Here is a 22,249-nt window from a genome sequence, read left to right as displayed (position 1 = left end):
CAGAATGAGGGATAACTGGCTTGGCAGCAGTACTGCTGAGAAGGATCTGGGGAGTTGTGGTGGATCACAACCTCAACATGAGTCAACAACGCACTGCTTTTGCAGAAAACAAACAAACAAACGAAATTTTAGGTTGCATTAACAGCATAGTGTGCAAGTCACAGGAGATGATAGTACCACTCTACTCAGTTCTAGTTAGGCCTCAGCTGGAGTACTGTGTCTAATTATTTTGGTCACCAATGTACAGAAAGGATGTAGTGAAATTGGAAAGGATCCAGAGGCAAGTGACAAAGATGATCAACGGAATGGGATGCAAGCTGTATGAGCAAAGAAAGGCTGAAGGAACTGGGTGTGTTTAGTTTGGAAAAGAGAGTAAAGGAGACATGATAGTGGTCTTCAATTACTGTGTAGCAGGGTGCAGTAAGGCCCCCCCTTTGACCTGTCTCTACTGTATTCCAAAAACCACTCAGAGACCTGGCTCAGCAATCACCAGTGCAGTTTATTTACAGCATGCAATCCCACTACCTTCTCACCACATACAGCTTGGGGGCTTCAACCCTAGGGATTTCTCAGTCTCTGCAGCCAGTAAAGAAGAGCTATCACTCTCTGGCTTCCCCAGTGCTTCCTTCCTCTGGGCCTGCATATAGCCCCAGACTAATCAGGCTGTTTCCCCTTTGTCAATCAGGCGCAGGTTTTTCCAGGCAGCTCCAATTTACCTCCCTTAATTGGAGCTGGTGTGACAGAGGGCTGGCTCAGGTGTTCCTGCCCAGCACATACTGCCATAAAATAGATGGAGAAAAGTTGTTCTCTTTTGCCAAAGAGGGCAGGACAAGGGGCAATAGGTTGAAACTACAGCATATCAGATTTGGATCAAATCTCAGGAAAAACTTCCTAACTGTAAGAATAGTAGGACAATGGAACAGACTACCTAGGGATGTTGTGGAAGCTCCTTCACTGAAGGTTTTCAAAAGGAGGCTGGATAGCCATCTCTCTTGGACGGTTTAGATCAGTGGTCTCTAACCTTTTTACATCCAAGATTACTTTTTGAAACTAAGGGGAAACCAGGATCTACCCTGCCCCTTCCACAAGGCCCCTCCCCCCTTCCCAAAGCCCCACTCTGCTCACTCCATCCCCCCCATTCTCTGTCGTTCGCTCTATCCCATCCTCACTTTCACCGGGCTAGGGCAGGGGGTTGAGGTTCGGAAAGGGGTGTGGGCTCTGGGCTGGGGCCAAAGGGTTCGGAGTGTGGGATGGGATGGGGGTGGCTCTGGGCTGAACCTAGGGCAGGGGGTTGGGGTGCAGGAGGGGGGTCTGGGCTGGGCTGGGGAAGAGTGTTGGGGTAGATGAGGGGGTATAGAGTGCTGGCTCCAGGAGGGGACTTGGGCCTGGGGTGCAGGAAGGGGTTTGGGGTCCTGGCTCCGGGAGGGACCTCAGGGATGAGGGTTGGGGTGCGGCCTCCCACTGGGCAACACTTACCTCTGGTGGCTCCTGGTCAGTGGCAGGCACAGCGAGGCTAAGGCAGGCTCCCTGCCTACCCCAGCCCCACATCGCTCCCAGAAGGAGCCAATGCGCCCCTGCGGTCCCTGGGGGAGGTCAGGGGGCAAGTGGGTCCGCGCGCTGCCCCCTCTGCAAGCACTGCCTCCGCAGCTCTCCTGGCCAATGGGAGCAGGAGCAGCCCGCGGAGGAAGACCCCTGCCCCTGGGGCCATGGTGCTGCGCTGGCCGCTTCCGGGAGTGGTGTGGGGCTGGGTAGGCAGGGAATCTGCCCTAGCTGCAGCCACACTCCGCCGCTGTAGATTACGATCAACTGGGAGATCCTCTAGGATGGACCAGTCGATCGCAATTGACTGGTTGGTGACCACTGGTTTAGATTCAACTAGATCACCCTTGTGGTCCCAACCTTACAGTTCTATGATTCAACTCTTTTTCTTATTGAAACTGGCTCTAGTGATTCCTCTGACCTCTGCTCACTGGCTACTGTTCCTCACTTGTGGACTTCAGTCCAGCTGTGATCTCTAGGCCAGACCGCTTATGCCCTGGTCCCTTATAATGTCTTCATTTTTACCTCATCATGCCACTAATATGGGGTAAAATATACTTCTAGTTCTACCCAATTGGCAAATTTCTGTGAAAGAAATGTTGCAATGCCATGTGGGCATTCAAAAGACTGCTTCAGCACGCATTCCACTTGAGCGGAACGCATCAATTAAAGGATTGATTAGTGTTTCCACATAAGAGGTACATGTACATTGTGAAACTCTAAAAAGAAAATATTTTTCAAATGTTTTCTGATATTCCTAAAAAGTAACCAAGATGTGAAGTTACGTTATATAGGGGCAAATACAGCCTGTACTGCATGGGAACAGTTGAGGGCAAAGGAAATAAAAGGCTTTTCACCATCCACTCTCTCAACAGTGCCTTCACTGCAGGGTAGGATACCTGTTTAGTATTTGAATGTTAAGAGGGGGTCAAGCTATCTTGCCTCAGGCCAGAATACCTATGGGGCGCACACTTCTGACTAGAAACATGGTCAAGCTCCCAAACAGCTATTGTATATGCTGTGTTGTGCAGCACAAGCTAGTTTAGGGTGCACATTGCTCCTTCCTTAATAAAGCAGCAGTGTATGCCCCCACAAAACAGTTCGTAAACATATGGTCCATAATAAATAAATAATAATAATACATTGTAATATGATTCTCACCAGTCACAGCAATATTTGGCCTTTAAGAAAATATGAGTGTGTCAGTTTTTCAACCTGATACTGCCTTTGGTTGAGGAGATGCAAGCATTTGAAAATTGTGGGGGGTTCGCAATGATTACTCAAACCAATCTTTATTGTGCAAACGTTTACCAGTCCTTTGTAATTAGGTGGATAAAAGGCAAAGGAGATCAAAGGGTATGAAGCTGATTACTACAATGAAAAGGATAATTGTAGATGCCTAGAGAGTGGGGAAATGACAATAATTATTCTCCTCCCACACTTTGGGTTTTGTCGACTGATGAAATCTATCGAAACTTTTTGATTCCTACTGTGCATCAAAAATACTAATCATCTTCACTGTTAGCTTCTATTGCAGTGCAGTATGTACAGATATTTTCACTGAGGGAAGATAATTATTCTAGGCCTTTCCAGCTACTTATACTCATTTGCTTTTCTAGTCAAACAAGAGGCACAGTAGTGGTTTGAAGCCAGAAAAAGTATCATCTGTACAGACTGAACCATGTAAGAAAAGTTAACAAGTCTAAATACTATAGCTCTTATTTTTTTCTCTGTGTTTTTGTTTGTGTTTTTTGCACAGATTTAATCATTTTAATATCACCTACAAAAAAACCCCACCCTTGTTCTTCAAAACACTTATTGAAGGATTCAAAAGATAAAGTGAACTTAGTCTCATCGGCATGAAATTTTCGTGCTTGTCAAGCTTGGCCTGAACTATGTTACACACACTAGTTATTGTAATACTCAATAAGTTTCCCTTGAATTTGAGAACTAATAAGTGAGTCCTCCGTGGTGCAAGAGAGGCTGCTCTGTAATTTATGAATACTGTATTTGACCTGGTTATTGGAATGTTTACTGTATGACAATACTGGGCTAAATACTGGGATGTTTACATATGAATGTTTTGGTTTAATAGCAGGCTGTTGGAAAAATGATCAGGAAGCAGAACAATGGCTTGAGATAGCTGACTACTAACTCTTAGGCCTGGTCTACACTACGGGTTTAGTTTGACTTTAGCAGCGTTAAACCGAATTAAGCCTGGACACGTCCACACAATGAAGCCCTTTCTTTCGACTTAAAGGGTCCTTTAAACCGGTTTCTTTACACCACCTCTGACGAGGGGATTAGCGATAAAACCGGTCTTTGCGGGTCGGAATTGGGGTAGTGTGGACGGAATTCGACGTTATTGGCCTCCGGGAGCTATCCCACAGTGCTTCATTGTGACCGCTCTGGACAGCACTCTCAACTCAGATGCACTGACCAGGTAGACAGGAAAAGACCCGCGAAGGTTTGAATTTCATTTCCTGTTTGCCCAGCGTGGAGAGCACAGGTGACCCCGCAGAGCTCATCAGCACAGGTAACCGTGATGGAGTCCTCCCAGGATCGCAAAAGAGCTCCAGCATGGACCGAACGGGAGGTACGAGATCTGCTCGCCATATGGGGAGATGAAGCAGTGATAGCTGAACTCCGTAGCAGTAAAAGAAATGGAAAAGTATTAGAAAAGATCTCCAAGGCCATGAAGGACCGAGGCCATAACAGGGACACACAGCAGTGCCGCGTGAAAATTAAGGAGCTACGGCAAGCTTACCACAAAGCCAGAGAAGCAAACGGAAGGTCCGGGGCAGAGCCGCAAACTTGCCGCTACTACGCGGAGCTGCATGCGATCCTAGGGGGTGCAGCCACCACTACCCCAACCGTGTGCTATGACTCTCTCACTGGAGAAACACACAGGGAAGACGGTTCGGGGAACGAGGAAGATGACGATGGAGGTACTGTAGGTAGCTCACAGCAGCAAGGAAGCGGAGAAACCGGTCTCCCCAACAGCCAGGATATGTTTGTGACCCTGGACCTGGAACCAGTAACCCCCGAACTCACCCAAGACCCTCAGGGCACACAGGAGACCTCTGGTGAGTGTAACTTTGTAACTATTTGTAAACATTACAAAAAAAAAGCAAGCGTGTTTAATGATTACTTTGCCCTGGCAATCGCGGCCAGTACATCTACTGGAAAAGTCTGTTAACGTGTATGGGGATGGAGCGGAAATCCTCCAGGGACATCTCCAGAAAGCTCTCCTGGTTGAAATGGGGTGATTTTATTAAGGGGACATTCAGAGGCGCCCGTTCCTGCTCTTCTGACCAGAAATGTTCCCCGCTGTTAACCACGCGGTGGGGGGAGGGGTGAAGTGATCATCCCAGAGAATCGTGTGTGTGTGTTTGTGTGTGGGGGGTTTACTTGTGTTTGTGCCGCATGTTAACCGGGAAACCGCAGCCCCCTCCTTTTACATTGAAACCCCATTTTAAATGGACAACCCAATTCATCCTTGATATGGGAAATGCGCTGCTGTTTGCAACCTTTGCCGCATGTTAAGAAGGTTAAAAAAGCCAAAACACTGTGGCCTACCATGGCTGCCTGCAAGCCGAAATATGCGACCTTGTAATGAAAGAGTGTACCCATTGTTCTCTAAAATGTGTCTTTTTTAACCACCTCTCCCTCTCCCTTCTCCTCCGCCAGCTGCAAATGTTTCTCCTTCGCAGAGGCTCGTGAACATTAGAAAGAGAAAACGTAGGACGAGGGACGAGATGTTCACGGAGCTGCAGATGTCCGCCCAGGCTGATAGAGCACAGCAGAATGCGTGGAGGCAGTCAATGACGGAGATGAGAAAAGCCCAATATGAACGAGAGGAGAGGTGGCGGGCTGAATCGCGGGAAGAACAGAGCAAGTGGCGGGCTGAAGACGATAGGTGGCGTCAGCTTGCAGACAGACGGCAAGAGGCAATGCTCCGTCTGCTGGAGCATCAAACTGATATGCTCGAGCGTATGGTTGAGTTGCAGGAAAGGCAGCAGGAGCAGAGACCGCCGCTACAGCCCCTGTGTAACCAACAGCCCTCCTCCCCAAGTTCCATAGCCTCCTCACCCAGACGCCCAAGAACACGGTGGGGGGGCCTCCGTCCACCCAGTCACTCCACCCCAGATGATCGCCCAAGCATCAGAAGGCTGGCCTTCAATAAGAGTTAAAGTTTTAAAATGCAGTGTGTCCTTTTCCATCCCTCCTCCCCCACCCATCCCAGGCTACCTTGGCAATTATCCCCCTACCTCTGTAAGGAACTAATAAAGAATGCATGAATGTTAAAAAAAAATGACTTTATTGCCTCTGCAAGCGGGAGGGGAGGGTGGGGTGGGGTGGTTGGTTTACAGGGAAGTAGAGTGAACCGGGTCGGGGGGGGGGGGGGTTTGGAGGGTTCATCAAGGAGAAACAAACAGAAGTTTCACACAGTAGCCTGGCCAGTCACAAAACTCGTTTTCAAAACTTCTCTGATGCGCACCGCGCCCTGCTGTGCTCCTCTAACCGCCCTGGTGTCTGGCTGCGCGTAATCAGCGGCCAGGCGAGTTGCCTCAACCTCCCACCCCGCCATAAAGGTCTCCCCCTTACTCTCACAGATATTGTGGAGCGCACAGCAAGTAGCAATAACAATGGGGATATTCTTTTCGCTGAGGTCTGAGCGAGTCAGTAAGCTGCGCCAGCGCGCTTTTAAACGTCCAAATGCACATTCCACCACCATTCGGCACTTGCTCAGCCTGTAGTTGAACAGGTCCTGACTCCTGTCCAGGCTGCCTGTGTACGGCTTCATGAGCCATGGCATTAAGGGGTAGGCTGGGTCCCCAAGGATCACGATAGGCATTTCAACATCCCCAATGGTCACTTTCTGGTCCGGGAAGAAAGTCCCTTCCTCCAGCTTTCGAAACAGAGCAGAGTTCCTGAAGACGCGAGCATCATGTACCTTTCCCGGCCATCCCACGTTGATGTTGGTGAAACGTCCCTTGTGATCCACCAGGGCTTGCAGCAGCATTGAAAAGTACCCCTTGCGGTTTACGTAGTCGGTGGCTTGGTGCTCCGGTGACAAGATAGGGATATGGGTTCCGTCTATGGCCCCGCCACAGTTTGGGAATCCCATTTCAGCAAAACCATCCACTATTGACTTCACGTTGCCCAGAGTCACTACCCTTGCTATCACCAGGTCTTTCATTGCCCTGGCAAATTGGATCACAGCAGCCCCCACCGTAGATTTGCCCACTCCAAATTGATTCCCGACTGACCGGTAGCTGTCTGGCGTTGCAAGCTTCCACAGGGCTATCGCCACTCGCTTCTCAACTGTGAGGGCTGCTCTCATCTTGGTATCCTGGCGTTTCAGGGCAGGGGACAGCAAGTCACAAAGTTCCATGAAAGTGCCCTTACGTATGCGAAAGTTTCGCAGCCACTGGGAATCGTCCCATACCTGCAGCACGATGCGGTCCCACCAGTCTGTGCTTGTTTCCCGGGCCCAGAATCGGCGTTCCACGGCATCAACCTGCCCCAGTGACACCATGATTTCCACATTGCTGGTGCCTGTGCCTTGTGAGAGGTCTATGTCCATGTCAATTTCCTCATCACTCTCGTCGCCGCGCTGCAATCGCCTCCTCGGGTGGTCCGGGTTTCGCCTTGGCATGTCCTGGCTCTGCATATACTCCAGGACAATGCGCGTGGTGTTCATAGTGCTCATAATTGCCGCGGTGATCTGAGTGGGCTCCATGATCCCAGTGCTAGCTATGGCGCCTGGTCAGAAAAAAGGCGCGAAAGTAGTATCTGATGGACCAGGAGAAGGAGGGAGGGCGGGAGGGAGGGAGGGCCGAGTGACGACATGGCGTACAGGTACAGGAACAGGGAGAAACACAAACAACTGTCACACAGAATGGTCCCCCCAAAGATTAAAATGAAAACCCTGGGCTTAGCAGGCCATTGATTTCACGGAGGAAGGGGAAGCATATGAATACAGAACAAATCTATTTTTTACATCTTAAGGTGGCAGCCGACGGTGCAGCATGAGTGACAGCCATACCCATACCAGTATGACGATGACGGATACCAATCATAAAATACCATCATCTGCCAAAAGGCAAGGGGCTGCTGCTGTGTAGCAATGCAGCCCCACGTCTGCCAGCCCCACGTCCGCCAGCACCCAGCATCGCCCTCGGCCTCTTCTGGGTGCTTAGCAGACAATACTGGGCAATTGGCAGAAAATAGTATATTACGACTGGTAGCCATCATCATCGAAACAGTAGCATGTCTGCCCAGGTGGCCATGATTGACAGCCACACCAATACGATGATGACGGGTACCAGTCATAATATACCATCGCCTGGCAAGGGGCTGGTGCAATGCAGCCCTACGGCTGCCAGCCCCTTGGCTATCACTCATGCTACACCGTCTACCGCCAAAAGGCAGTTAGCAGCTGCTGCTGTGTAGCAATGCAGTCCCACGTCTGCCAGCACCCAGAGAACATATGGTGACGGTGAGCTCAGCTGAGCTGAGCGGGCTCCATGCTTGCCGTGGTATGTTGTCTGCACAGGTAACCCAGGTAAAAAGGCGCGAATCTATTGTCTGCGTTGCTGTGACGAGGGGGGGAGGGGCCTGACGACATGTACCCAGAACCGCCCGTGACACTGTTTTGCATCATCCGGGCATTGGAATCTCAACCCAGAATTCAAAGAAAAGGCGCGAACCGCTTCTCGGCTCTCTGAGCTGTGGCGCAAACGTAGTATCTGACGGACTAGGGGAAGGAGGGAGGGCGGGCTGAGTGACGACATGGCGTACAGGCACAGGGAATTAAAATCAAGAACGGTGGCTGTGCATCAGGGAGAAACACAAACAACTGTCACACAGAATGTTCCCCCCAAAGATTAAACTGAAAACCCTGGGCTTAGCAGGCCGTTGATTTGACGGAGGGAGGGGGAAGCAAATGAATACAGAGCAAATCTATTTTTACATCTTAAGACGACGGTGCAGCGTGACTGATAGCCCTCGGCATCTTTCTGGGTGCTTGGCAGCAAATACGGGGCGGCGTATGACGATGGTCTTCAGGCCTATTGCACAATCGGCTGCTCGGGGACTTGTAATAGGACGGCTAATAGTCGTAATACACCATTTACTGCCAAAAGGCAAGCCCCACGGCTGCCAGCACCCAGATCGCCGATGAAGGCTACTAGTCTACTGCACCGTCTATCGCCAAAAGGCAGTTAGCAGCTGCTGCTGTGTAGCAATGCAGTCCCACGTCTCCCGGCACCCAGAGGACATATGGTGACGGTGAGCTGAGCTGAGCGGGCTCCATGTTGTCTGCACAGGTAACCCAGGTAACGAGGCGCGAATCTATTGTCTGCCGTTGCTGTGACGGGGGAGGGAGGGGCCTGACGACATGTACCCAGAACCGCCCGCGACACTGTTTTGCATCATCCGGGCATTGGGATCTCAACCCAGAATTCAAAGGGGCGGCGGAGACTGCGGGAACTGTGGGATAGCTGTGGGATAGCTACCCATAGTGCAATGCTCTGGAAGTCGACGCTAGCCTTGTACTGTGGATGCGGTCCGCCGACTAGAGCACCTAGAGCATTTTATTGTGTGGACACACACACAATCGGCTGTATACAACCGATTTCAATAAAACCGGCTTCTATAAATTCAAACTAATTTCGTAGTGTAGACGTACCCTTAGAGACAATACAATAGCCATTGGCTTTGGTGTTTTACCTTTGACCCCCTGATGAGCTCACTAGATTAGACTGTCAAGGTGAAGTCCAAGGAGAACAAGAGAAGAAAGATCTCAACTAGATTTAAAGTGACATACTTCTTCAAGCAGAGAGAGAGACAGTGATATAGACTGACACCCTGACCCCAGAGGTTAGGGGTGACTGGGAAAGTAAGGGCCCATTAGGGGTGCTACTAAAGGATGGCAGGACTCTAGGTAAGAGATGTGTGTAGACCTTTCGCTGATTTAAAATCCTTTTTCTCGTGTGTTATGCTTTATTCCCACTGTTAAGATAAAACAATACTTGGGTTTAAGACAGCTGTCTGGTCACTTGGTTCATCACTGGTCAGATTCCCACGGGAGAAATGCTGGTTCCGAACCCAATCAGATTTGTTAGGTAAACATGGTAGATACATAGGGTACTATAGACCAGGACTTGGACTAAAAGGGGAAGAATCACATGATTCCACCCCAGAAGAGGTAAGGGGACAAGGCCTGAGGGGGTGAACTCAGAGACCAGAGGGGAAAGAGAGGTGCATTTAATCCTGTAACTGTGATACCCTCCGTAGTGAATTAACACACATTGATTGCTATGGTCGTAAACAGAGTCTCTATATCCTAGGGGAAAAGTGCTTCATACCTTAGGAGTCATGACTTTAAAATTGTTTTATGAAGCGCTCACCATAAATATACCCCCAACAGAAAAGTTTAATTACTCATAGCTGAGCCTGCAGCCTTTTTCATGCTTCAGGAACATCAATGACCAGGGTGCTTCTAACAGTGCCCTGTCACAGCCCTCCTGTGCTTATTTCACCCGAGGTCTTCCCTTGCCTCCAGAAGAGGTCTTCTTTGCTGCCTGTGCCCTACTGTTTTTACAGGGTTGGGATTCTACTGAGGGATCCCGTTCCCTTTGTAGCTAGCCTCCATGGAACACCGGTGAAGGTCTCCTGCCTTCCACCCACAAAAGGTACAATTAGAGGGTGGAGGATTCCCCCACAGTTCCATCTCTGCCCATTGATCATACCAATCACATCCCAACCATCTTTCCTCTAGTTTACTTGGCTCCAGGCTCATATCAACCCCCACGAATTGTCCCTTTAGAGCTAGAATCTTGGGATCCCTCTCTTTCCGACTTATTTTGCCCCTAATTGGGGACTAGTAGGGTAGGTTTGCCCACCAAGGCTTCTTTGTCAGAACCCTTCCCACTCCAGTGTGTTCGGTATCCCGTGCCTGTCCAGGGCTTGTACCTCCTGGGAGTTGGCGAAGCCTCTGCCCTCCTTCTCTAGATGTCCCTGATCTAGCACTCCCTGCTTCACTGCCCCCTTCTCATGCTTTCCTCCTCTTCCTCCCCAAGTCTTCCCGTGTGTTGCATCTTTGTGAGCTTGTTACCGTATGTCTAGGGTTATCACACACTAGACCTGGAGGACTCACTGGAGAGTCTACACTTGTGAGCTTTTTACATGGATCCACCAGTTGGGTTCTCTTCCTCCATAGTCTCCACATTTTACATAAGGAGAATGGGGTCCAGTCAGTTCCTAGGATTACTGAGTAAGGCAATGACTTCACTGACCCTACTTGCTGCCATCTAAACTTCCCTTCTACTTCCAAGTGGATAATTGCCACTGGATAAGTGCTCTTCTCTCCCCCCTCCCCGCATACAATAAATAGTTATTGTCACCCCCTCCTGTCACCACTGTGACTTAACCAGGGTGCTCTATACAAGGGAACATGCTGCTGCTCTTTGTCATTCTTCAGCCTGCTGTGACAGGTATCATCCTTATCCCAGGTTCCCCTTTTACACCTGTCCACCCATAGAATTCTGCGATCCTGCAGTCCATGAAAGTGAAGTTTCTCTTTATGTGCCCTCTGCTCTGCACTAGTAACAAACTACTGCACAGGCAGGTGGGGCCCCTTGTTTACCCCTTGCATTGTCTTCCTGTGCTTCCCTACATGAGTTTCTTCAACCTTATTTCCCCCATCCTTGGTCACAGGGGGACAGAGCTCTTTCCATGGAAAGTCCATCTCCACATACACCTCTGTTAATTTTACTGCCTCTAATGAGTCTGGCTGGTGCCTCTGAACCCTGACCCTTGTAGTCTCAGGGAGGTCCTGTGTAAACTGTTCCAGAATAATGGAGTCCATTAGAGCCTCAATGTCCTGTCTATCCAGCCGCAACCACTGAGGGGTCCAATCTGACAATTTTTGTGCAAAGACCCTAGGACATATCCTGCCGTTTCAACTGGCTGCCCTGAATTTTTGGCAGGATTTTTCTGACAGGGTATCAGTTTTTGGCCTGGTGCTCGCTCAGGGCCATATAGGCCACCCGAGCCTCACCAGCCGGATAAGGGGCTAGCTGAAGTGCCCACACACCCTTGTCCCATCCGGTGCTGGTAAACACCTGTTAAAAGGTTAGTTAAAAGGCATTGGTCATCCCCCCAGGGACATTGTGTTTCCCCGGGTTTACTGTTCAATTTCCAGTCCTCTCACTGGAACTCACCAGCCTCTGCAGGAGACATTGCTGCATCTGGGCCTGTTCCTTGATGAACTCCTGTAACGTTCATTGCTGCACTGCCTGCTAACTCAGAAATGCTTGCCTCTCCACCTGCTGGGTCTTCATCTCCTTTTGTTGTTCCACTACCCAGTGCAGCATCTCGTTCATTGTGCCTGCATCTCTTGCCCTTACGCAGGTCCCCTTAGAGTCTCCTCTCAACGGAAAAGGTTAATGCTCCTGGACAAGCCCTCATGTGTCATAGGGTGTCTCTGTCACTACCTGGTGAACTGCACTACCTGGCCAGTTTGTGTGGACTCTCAGTCATAGACACACACCACCTTTTCACCATGTGTGTATTTATTCCTTCCTTGCAATGTAACACAGTGTACTGCAGGTTTACAGCAAGAGAAGGTGTCCCTATAGTCTTCACTCCTCAGCCCAGTTTCATCCTCTCAGCTCCCCCTTACTTCCTGTTCCTTCCACTTGTATCCTCCCAAATACAATGTTAGCCCCGTGATTACCATGGAGGTGCTCGGTCCCCCCACTGCAGAAAGCATATAATTGCTCATAGCCGAGCCTGCAGCTTTCTTCATGCTGCAGCTACTTCAGTAACTAGGGTGCTACAAATAGTGCCATGTCACACAATCCCAATTCACTGACGTATTCCTGCTGCAGGAAATAGTCTTCAGTGTAGTCAAAACATCATCCATCAAGAATTTTGCTAAACAACCACTTGAGTATTTCCGTGGTAAAGATCAATGATCAATTAAATCACTTCTGATATGAGATCAAAAAGATCAACATTTCCTGAGACCTCAATGGTAATATGCATATGTGCAACATATTTATGGTGACATTTTCTTTCAGGAGTTAAAGAATTCTACTATAACTATATAGTATTGAATGACCATAAAATGCACAATATCAACATCTTTCAGAAAAGACTGCAGTTTCTTCTGAAATCTGTTATTCAAAACCAGACCATTTTTATTTTGTAATTCTTGTTTGCAGTAGTCTTTAATATTTAAAGAAAGGCAGAAAAGTCTTACTTGCTGGACTCTACAAAGAACTGTTGGCAACAATTAAACTGTTTTTGTGAACATAAGTAAAAAGCTTTTAAACTTCAATTACATTAATAAAAAACCCTTTAGAAATAACAATAGTTTCCATCATTATTCATCTGCTTTAATTATATTCATACTACTTATATTATTGCTTTTAAGAGTTTCTTTGTGCACAGGAATACTAGGTAGAACCTTTGAATAGAATCTCCATTATAAAGTGTAGATCTGTTTGGAAACTGATGTATAAGAAAAGAAAAACAGAAATGATTAATTTAAAACAAACAGTCTCATCCTTCCTCTAACTGTATCCCATTTATATGAGCAATTGTGTGACACTCAATGTTTGTGGCAGGATCATAGTGTTAGTGATTGACAACTGTAGATCTGTACGTTTTTCGTTTGAGTGCTGTAATTCCCTTGCCTGCCACCTTAACTTTTCCCCTTGTCAAATCCTCTAGCTGTGGGGATTAGATCACAAGTTGGAGTACAGTCTTTTCCACCAAAACTAACTTCAGTCCACTGCATGAGTCAGCAAGCTGGTCACATTGCTGAGATATTTTTCTTTTTCTGAGAGATTTGTCTTTGCAATTATGCAGGCTTTGCTCACATAGAAGTGAAAGAGGTTTTTTTTACACCACATCTACACCAGGTGGCAACACAACATGCTGCTCGGTCATGAAGCTGCATTTGAAAACAAATTCTTCCAGTACACAGGAGTTACTGTAATCTACACAGCATAGGAGGAGAGACAGTTTTAGTCTGGGTTTTATTGATGGTAGTGGCAAAAGACATTTCTTGCTGAAGTCTGCACTAGGGTCAAACAGGCAAAGAATGGTCTCTGTCTTTTCAATTTCCTGGAATAAGTAATTGGGGGCAAATCCTGGTAATGTTAGCAAACCCCAGTTACAACAATTTTGCTCTACACAGAAAACGTTGCCGAGTTCAGAGATGAAACCCCCAGACCCAACTAACCATGGTATTATTACAGATGGGTCATGGCCTCCTAATAGATATATATGCAGGAGGAACAGTTCTTGCAACTGCTCCCATCCCTCTTGGGTTTTGGCCTAGTGGAAATACACTGTGTATGGACTGACCCACCATAACCCTTGACCTACTCACAGTACTCTTTACAATGAGAAGCTGATGACCACTGCAGAGCAAAACTATGTAGGATAAGCAGGGGCATTCCACACACCTCTGTGGATACATTCTTTGCTGCCTGTCCTTCCCCCCACATGCACCTCTCTGGCTTCTTTGCTCTTCATAAAAGGGCTGCAGTGGTTTAAAAGGGCCCTAAAAGCTTTGTATCTAGACAGGGAATGATTTCCCCAGCTCAGGCACTGTGGCATACAGCTGTAAGACTACTTTTCTAGGATACCTTCACAAGCCCCAGTTTAGGGAGTGGGTTTGAGGCTGCACTACACCCAAGACTACTGAATCTGACCCATTTCCTTCCTGTCTTGTGAAAGAGAGTCATGAACAACTAGTGCCACTCCTAACCAAAATAGCCAACATCTCATTCAGAGAGGTACTTTTCCCTTCCCCCTCCAACCATGCAAAAGAGTGACCAACACTGAAGAAACCCACCCTGGATACTTCAGTCCTAACCAATCACTGCCCAGCTCATAGGAAAGCTAAGAAAAGGCCAATAACAAGATCATCTAACTGAAGATACAACATTCTAGACAACACAATCTAAATTCAGGCCAGGACATGGAATTTTTCAATTCCACTTTAATGGCACTGATGGATTATCTTTTCATGTCAGTGGATAAAGGACAGACATCCGTTCTTACCCTGCCAGACCTCTCTGTAATATTCAGCACTGTTGACCATGAGATTCTGCTGTTTTGCCTGAAAGAGGTGGCAGGAGTCCAGGGCAATCCAATAAAATGGCTAAGTCCTTCTTAGATGGACATTCCCAATAAGTAGTGATGGGAAACTGAACCTCCACCTCTATACCTCTCACTTGTAAAGTCCCACAAGGATCAGTTCCTCTCTGGTCCTTTTCAACATCTACATGCAACCACTCAGGTCAGGCTTGACAAAGCCCTGGCTGGGATGATTTAGTTGGGGATTGGTCCTGCTTTGGGCAGGGGGTAGGAATAGATGACCTCCTGAGGTCCCTTCCAACCCTGATATTCTACGATTCTATGACTAGGTGAACTGGTCAGACAACACAGACTCAAGTGCCAGCAATATGCAGATAAAACACAGTTTTACCTATCCTTCACCACATATGATCACGCCATATATGATCCCACTACTCCCACCAAGGTGGCCCAGTGTTTGGATGAAGAACAGCTGGCTGAAGCTGAACCCAAGCAAGACAGAGGTGATGCTTGTGGGCAGAGGGAAGTATTTTGAAGAGCTTGCAGCCAGTGTCTCCCCATTGGTTGAAGATACAAACCCACAATTGGTCAGTTCAGGCCCTTGCGGTCCTGTCTAACTCTATGATTCTATAATTCTCTGCTGACATTGAGCTCTTATATAGCAGCATCCACAAGTAACTCTTTCTACTATCTCCAGTTAGCTAGGAATCTCCGTCCCTTGCTGGTGGATGAAGACCTGGTCTCAGTTACACTTTCCTTTGTCACCTCTTCACTGGATTATACTTGGGCATGAAGCCTTCAGCAGTTAGAAAACTCCATCTAGTACAGAATGCTGCAGCACATCTCCTCAGGAATGCAGGCTACTGGGAACATATCAAACCTGTCTTCCACTCTCTACACTGGCTTCCCATAGAATCATAGAACTGGAAGGGACCTCAAGAGGTCATCTAGCCCAGTCCCCTAGAATTTTCTCCAGAGACGGTCCAAGACTGTAGAACTAAGGACCATCATAAACCTCACCACTTTCTGGTCCAAGTGCAAGGTGCATTTCTTTGGCCTTGCCTTCTCTAATACGTGTGGTAAAACACATTGCAACAGGTATAGTGATGTTGAAAAGAAAAAGACACACCCTGCCAAAACAAGGCACTCCACTGCATGTGCTTCTCCCTTTGGGGAGAGGATGGGAACACCCCAGGATCAAGAGGGTGCTTTATAGCTACCTTAGTGCCCTCTCTCCTGGGCTGCAAATTCTCGAAGCACAGTGTTTATGATGTATTTTGGATCTGTGGACATTTCTAGAATTTGGGTTAGAGAGAACTTTTTCACCTTTGTCAAAAAAAGGGGGGGGGGGTGAGACTAGTGTGTTTTACCAATACTAAATTTATTTGGTTTTCCCCAAGATTTCTTACAATTTTATCAGCTACTGAGAGGGGGGAAGTCTTCCTTATTACTGGTATGGTGATGAACATGTTAGATTCTCAGCTTTGACATCCTTTCTTTCTTTCCAAAGCTCTTCAAATGAAGTCAAGTGGTCCCTAGGAACTGATATGATGGAAATATGGGTTAAGACTGATTAAATCCTGCCCTCTTTTAAGATTATCTCAAAGTAAAAAAATCATTTAATGAGATGACCCTCTGTGTTATAATAGTGAACATTTATAACATCTAAAATATTACTTTTATAAAGTATTGTAATTCTTTTCTTAAAAACTTGCTGCCACCTAATTAATGGATTTCAGAGTAGCCGAAGAAGTGGGCTGTAGTCCACGAAAGCTTATGCTCTAATAAATTTGTTAGTCTCTAAGGTGCCACAAGTACTCCTGTTCTTCTAATTAATGGAAGAATTCTACCCATTTATACAGAGAAGCTCCTTTTCTCTCTAAGACTAATGACCAGATTTCTGGCTGTGAATAAAAGAGTTGCTGGAGTTTATATAAAAATGACCTGCAGGCAAATTTTCAAAAGCAGCCATTGATTTTGTATGCCTCGGTTTTGGGGGGACAAGATAGGTGAGGTAATATCTCTTACTGGGCCAATTGCTGTTGATGAGAGAGGCAAGCTTTCAAGCTTACACAGAGCTCTTCTTTAGTTCATTCTGTTTTGGCAGGTGAAGCTGGAGCCATTTTGAGCTTAGCTTCTCTTGACTTCAACTGGAGTTAAGAGTCCTCAGGGCTTCTGGTTAATCAAGCCCAATCTTTCTCAGTCTGGGTGCCCCAAATCAACAGCCACTTGTGAAAACATTGATATGAATAAGCCAAATTTATTTCTGGACTAAGCCGGCACAATTCCAATTAAATTAAATGGGGGCTGTGTCTGCTTATGCCAGGCTGAGCTGGATCCAATGTGTTATGGACCTAACAGAAAAGCACAGAGAAATGTAAAGCTGAGAGGGAAGATCTTTTATTAAAGAAAGAATGTAAATAACTTGTACTGTGCTGTACATGCAATGAACATAAAAAACAAAAATGGAATTGTAGGTGTTTAAATAGAAAGTTTTTGAACTATTTGAAAATTCAAAAAAACAAACAAACTGGTAAATGAGCCAAATTTAGGAAGAACATTATTATGAGACATAGCTGAAAAGAGGAATAATATATGTAATCTGATGAGCCGGGGAGGGGGGGAAAGGGAAGAGTTTTATTTAAAATAAAATAGAATAAAGTGATTATAGGAAATTGTTATAGACCTACAAGACAGGAGAGGAAAGAGGAAGATAAAGGTGTGTTTATGTAGATAAGATGTATAGAGTACAACAACATTGATTATGGCAGAATTTCAATTGTCTTGACATTAATTGGAATAAAATTAATAGAATCACCAATAATGGAGTGGTTGGCATCTTTGTATTGGGTTGTTTTAAACAATTTCTGGATTAACCAACACTTGGAAGCTGCTGTTGTGAGAATTTCTAGGAAAAGAACTGGCTTTGGTTATTTCTTGATCGTGCAAGCTACTAGTTGAAGAGTCTTGGCAAAGTTTTCTTCTCTCAGGATGTGACACTAGCCGATTAGCAACACAATTTGAAAACACAACTATTATCAGCACATGTATTTTGATTTTTTTAATATGCATCAGCTCAATCTCTTGTTATGACACTTAAGAACTGGCCTTACTGTAGTGATGCAATCATATTTTAAAAGGTAGTAGAGCAGTTAGAATGCGTCAGTCCTACAGTCATACTGAAGCACATGAACAAAATAGTAAAATATTGGCGGGACATGTCCCCTTCAACTCTGCAGGAGTTACCTGTATTCCTTATTCATGCAAATATTTCACTCCCTGGTCCAGTTTCTTCACTATGTTCAGCTTCTAGCAAGCACTAAATAGAGTTATACCAAACACAAAAACATTTACTTGCCGTCATTCATTTTTTAGAAGTTTCCCTTTTATTAATTGGAGTGCATCCTCAGTCAATGGCACCAACACCAGCACTGCAACAACTTACATTTAGTTCTCTGCTTCCATTTTTCAGGACTCTGAACAATTTCATAACTACTAGTATGTTTCACACCAGATTTATTTAAACACAGAAGAGACCAGCTATACAGTTATGCTTGCTTATTTTTATGTGCTGGGTTGAGTAGCAGGAGCAGCCATACTGCTAACTGCCACAGCAATAACAACCTAGTATGGCCCAGGAAAAGGAGGAATAAGGAAAAGTGCATCTGTTTGCTATGACAGTGGCAAAGGAAAGAGACAGGGAGGAGAATTGTAAGCATTCCATGTGCTTTTACTTTGAATGGACTCTTAAAAGCTGTGAAAATAAATGTAGTGAATATTTCTAATTCTAAAGTATGTGTCTGGTAAGATACAGGAAGAAGGAAATAAAATATGAAAGCTAGCATTCAGTTGAAGGTGAACTATTTCTATCTGTTCTATTAATTAACTATAAAGATTACAATTTTAAACTCCTATGACAGTCTTAATTCTCCTCTCTCAGCACATATTCACAAAAGCCCAGTGCAACGTTAACGTGTGAGAATTCCCTTTGAAGCATGCATAAACATATCATCCATCTGGAGATAGGCATGAATGTTCTCCCCAACTCCCTTTACCTCTTACATAATTAATGATTGTTCACAATTAAGTCAAAACAAATATTTTTTCCCCAGGCAAAGTTATAAAAACATTTTTTAGACTATGAATGCAGAGCCTTGTTCAGATGTAAGGATTTCCCCTAGGGGTGTTTGTAATGAAATAAAAGTCCCAGAAAGTTAAATGTAGATATATTTCCCCCCCATGTCACAACAATCCTACCTGATCCAAGAGTAGCATTTCTCAGTTCTGTCTTGATCATGATTTCTCTGGCAAGAATAAATTGATAAAATACAGTTTAAAGGGATGAGTTCTTTTGATATCCCTTCCAGAGCCTGCTGTAATGGAATTCCAGTGCTAAGTAGATCTTCACAGTCATTCGTGGAAAAGCTTCTGCCCTAGAACTATGCACAATTTTTCCTCCGTAAAGGGAACTCCTTTCACTTGTCACTTTAGGATGGCTTTTTCACTTGTGGAAACAGCTTCCTTAGTAAGTATTATCAGTTCTCAGTAGCAGCTGTAATTACAATCGCTTCCTAAATGGCATTTTGTTTTTGGACTGCAGAACTGTGGCCCTCACTCTCTGGAACCTTTTCCTCTCTCACCCCTCATTGATTATAGAGCTTTAACATCTAGTCTTAAGAAACCTGAAAATTACATGGTTATTTGTGGCTAAAAACTCTCTCTCGTGTTTCTATTCTGTTTTCAGTTCAAGCCTCTAAATTAATTAGCAACTAGATTTTCTCTGTGGATTTTTATTTACTGCCTAGATTACTTATTGATGGTCTAGCCAATGAAAGATGCAACTGTGTGCTAATGACATCTCCAGTGTGCTAGCAGAAAATGCAGAGTGAAATTGTCCATTTTTAATAAGTATGGAGCTTGTGTTTGCAATGAAGTTACACAAGCAATGAAAGTTCTACATTATTTTAAAAAGCAATTTGAGATTTTAGACAGAGATCATTACGCTTTAAAATGTGTGACTTTATTCAAAATAAAAAGAGTCTACCTCTTCAAAACATTAGCAAACGGATAAAGGTGTTTGAAAAAGAAGAACTTGATATTGAACAATTGTTTAGCATCTGCATTTACAAATGAATTGTGCAAGTATTAGGCAAAACTGGGAATTATTTTCTGAGAGAACAAAAAGTGTAATTCTGTGACACCACCTTGTGACGGACGTACTGTTAGACCTGCAATAGAGGTTTTCCTACAGGAGGGGGAGCAGGCAGATACCGGACACAGTATTGGTATATAATACTTTAAATGCTTTTTATTGATTACGAAACAAACTTTACTCACTCCGCATTAAAACCCCAAACATACTATATCAAGGTCCAAAGGTCAGACTGGTCCCGATGGCCACTCAAGATTTCTTCTTATCATAAAATCATAAGATGCAGGGAGCTGGCAAAAACCACATCTATAGCCACACGAGGCTCTAAATCAATAAACAACTCCAATTTGCAAAAATCATAGGCAACCATTTATAGTCCATTCTGTCGCGTCATCGGTTCTTTGCCTTTGTTTACTAAGCTTTCTACCCACACAATTCCAAAGAAACAATCCTGGGCGGGATGCCATAATTCAAGGAGTGCCATTTCCCCCAATTCTTATACAATTTTATATCAGTCCAGCTGGTGTTGTTTCCTTTTCTGCTAATTTTCCATATTTTTCCCAAAATATAGAATTGTTTTTGCACAAATAGTTCTAATAGTTCTTAATCTTAAGTTCTTGCTTCGGTTGCCAACATGCAACGCACGTATTCATGTCAAGCACGTGTCATTCATACTAGGCCTCAATAACCTATAACATATTACATGAATATATGAATCACTGTTGTATATATATATCCATCCCAACAGTACCAGGTCTTCATGGCTCCTACTGGAGGTGTTGCTGCCCCAGGAAGCAGCGAGGTGGGAGGAAAAGAGCAGCAAAGGTGGTCCTCCAGACCGTCCTAGAGAAGCCTCACTGGAGCAGCAATCTTGGAAGCTAAAGAGATCTTTCTTTCCTGTTGTTTTATGGCACAGCAGCCTCAGCTGTTACCCTAAAAAATGGATTTTTGGGTGCCCCTAGAATGACCTGCCTGTTGCTTCCTTAATCTGTCCTTACTGAGGTATAAGTTTCTGGGGTTGTTAAGGAAAACAAAGGATACAGATATAACCTTCTGAAAGTAATTGACACAGGCAGTATTCTTTTTATACTAAAACAAAGTATCTTTTTATTAATGTAACTAATGATCCTTAGTACAGTATATTCTAAAAATCCTAAGTAAGGCACAAAATCCCTTACACAAATCCCTTATTGCAAGTTTAAAGCATTCAAGCTACAGTAGCATATATGCTAAATGGTTCTAAGTGAAGTGCTTTGTTACAACTGGCCAGTTTGCAACAAATCGCTGACAGCAGTTCTTAAAGTGCTTTGAAGTTTACATAGGTAGATTGCAATTAACAGAATTCTATGCATTTTTATAAGCACACACAGGCTAATCCTATATACACCTCTACCCCGATATAACGTGACCCGATATAACATGAATTCGGATATAACACAGTAAAGCAGTGCTCCGGGGGGGGGGGGGGGGGGGAGGCGCACTCTGGTGGATCAAAGCAAGTTATAACGCGGTTTCACCTATAACACGGTAAGATTTTTTGGCTCCTGAGGACAGCGTTATATCGAGGTAGAGGTGTACTATTCTACACTGTACTTATGCTATACTAGAATTAAAAATAGTAGGCTTACTTTATATATCTGTTGGTATTCCTTTACATTATAATTGCTGCCTGCCACTGCTTCTCAGCTCTGATCACTCAGCTTTGTTCTGATCAGTCAGCCTTGCTCCGCTCTGGTCGTCTTCTTTGTTTCTCTCTGCAGCAGCTCCACTTCATCCATCCTTTCCATATGGCTCTCTCTCCAAATCCAATTCAGCCTGCTGACAGCTGGCCTTTTATGCTGCACTCTATCTCTCTCCTAATATACCTTCCCATTCATGTAAGCAGTTACTTCATTTGCACATGCTTAATATCAACCTTTACCTCAGAGCTATGACTGACAGATCTGATCTTTAGAACAAGTTATAACAGGTATGAGTGTGGTTCTTCTTAGCATATACGCAACGTGACCACGATTCATCACTGAATTTGGTTTGCTGGTTGGATTGTTAGCTTCCCCGGCCCAGGAACTGATGGGGAGTGTGACATGAACGCTGATCCATGTCCCCCATGAGTGCACTGTGACTAGTCAGCCAGCTAACCTCTCTCTTACCCTGTACTGCACATGCTCAGTAGCTATTAACTTTTCACATGCTCACTGCTGTTGTTTACCTCAGAGTGATTCTGCTGACTCCTACACACACAGTTGGCCTTTTGCCAAGTCACCATCTTGGAAATTCTGGGTTTTCTACCAATTGACTAAACTTTTCACCCTCTCTCAGGACTGAGCAGGCTTAAGATCAGCAGCTCCCATCTTAGGATGGAGTAGTTCCTCCTCGTTCAGAAGAGAGATCAGGCAGACAAAAATGGAGGCTGGAGAATTTCTTTAGTAACAC

General features: G+C 45.3%; 2 protein-coding genes across 3 annotated transcripts in view; one reads left to right on the top strand and one right to left on the bottom strand.

The window, feature by feature from the left end:
* Positions 1-21,618, bottom strand: part of POC5 (POC5 centriolar protein) — a 77,667-nt gene extending 56,049 nt beyond the window's left edge. For both annotated transcript variants that reach the window (XM_065550119.1, XM_065550121.1), the window contains exons 1-2: positions 21,445-21,618; positions 18,922-18,968 (exon numbers count right to left, since the gene is read on the bottom strand). In XM_065550119.1, coding sequence (XP_065406191.1) covers positions 18,922-18,939 — 18 coding nt within the window. In that variant the 5' untranslated portion in view covers positions 18,940-18,968; positions 21,445-21,618. The remainder of the gene's footprint in view (positions 1-18,921; positions 18,969-21,444) is intronic.
* On the top strand, positions 3,741-5,732 carry LOC135984272 (uncharacterized). The gene is made up of 2 exons (XM_065599074.1): positions 3,741-4,625; positions 5,230-5,732. Exons 1-2 carry the CDS (start codon positions 4,085-4,087, stop codon positions 5,730-5,732), a joined length of 1,044 nt encoding a protein of 347 aa, XP_065455146.1. The 5' UTR covers positions 3,741-4,084.
* Positions 21,619-22,249: the final 631 nt, after the last annotated feature.

Source organism: Chrysemys picta, chromosome 6 (genome assembly GCF_011386835.1).
Source record: "Chrysemys picta bellii isolate R12L10 chromosome 6, ASM1138683v2, whole genome shotgun sequence".
Classification (NCBI taxonomy): Eukaryota; Metazoa; Chordata; order Testudines; family Emydidae; genus Chrysemys; species Chrysemys picta.
This window is presented reverse-complemented; position numbering and strand designations above follow the sequence as displayed.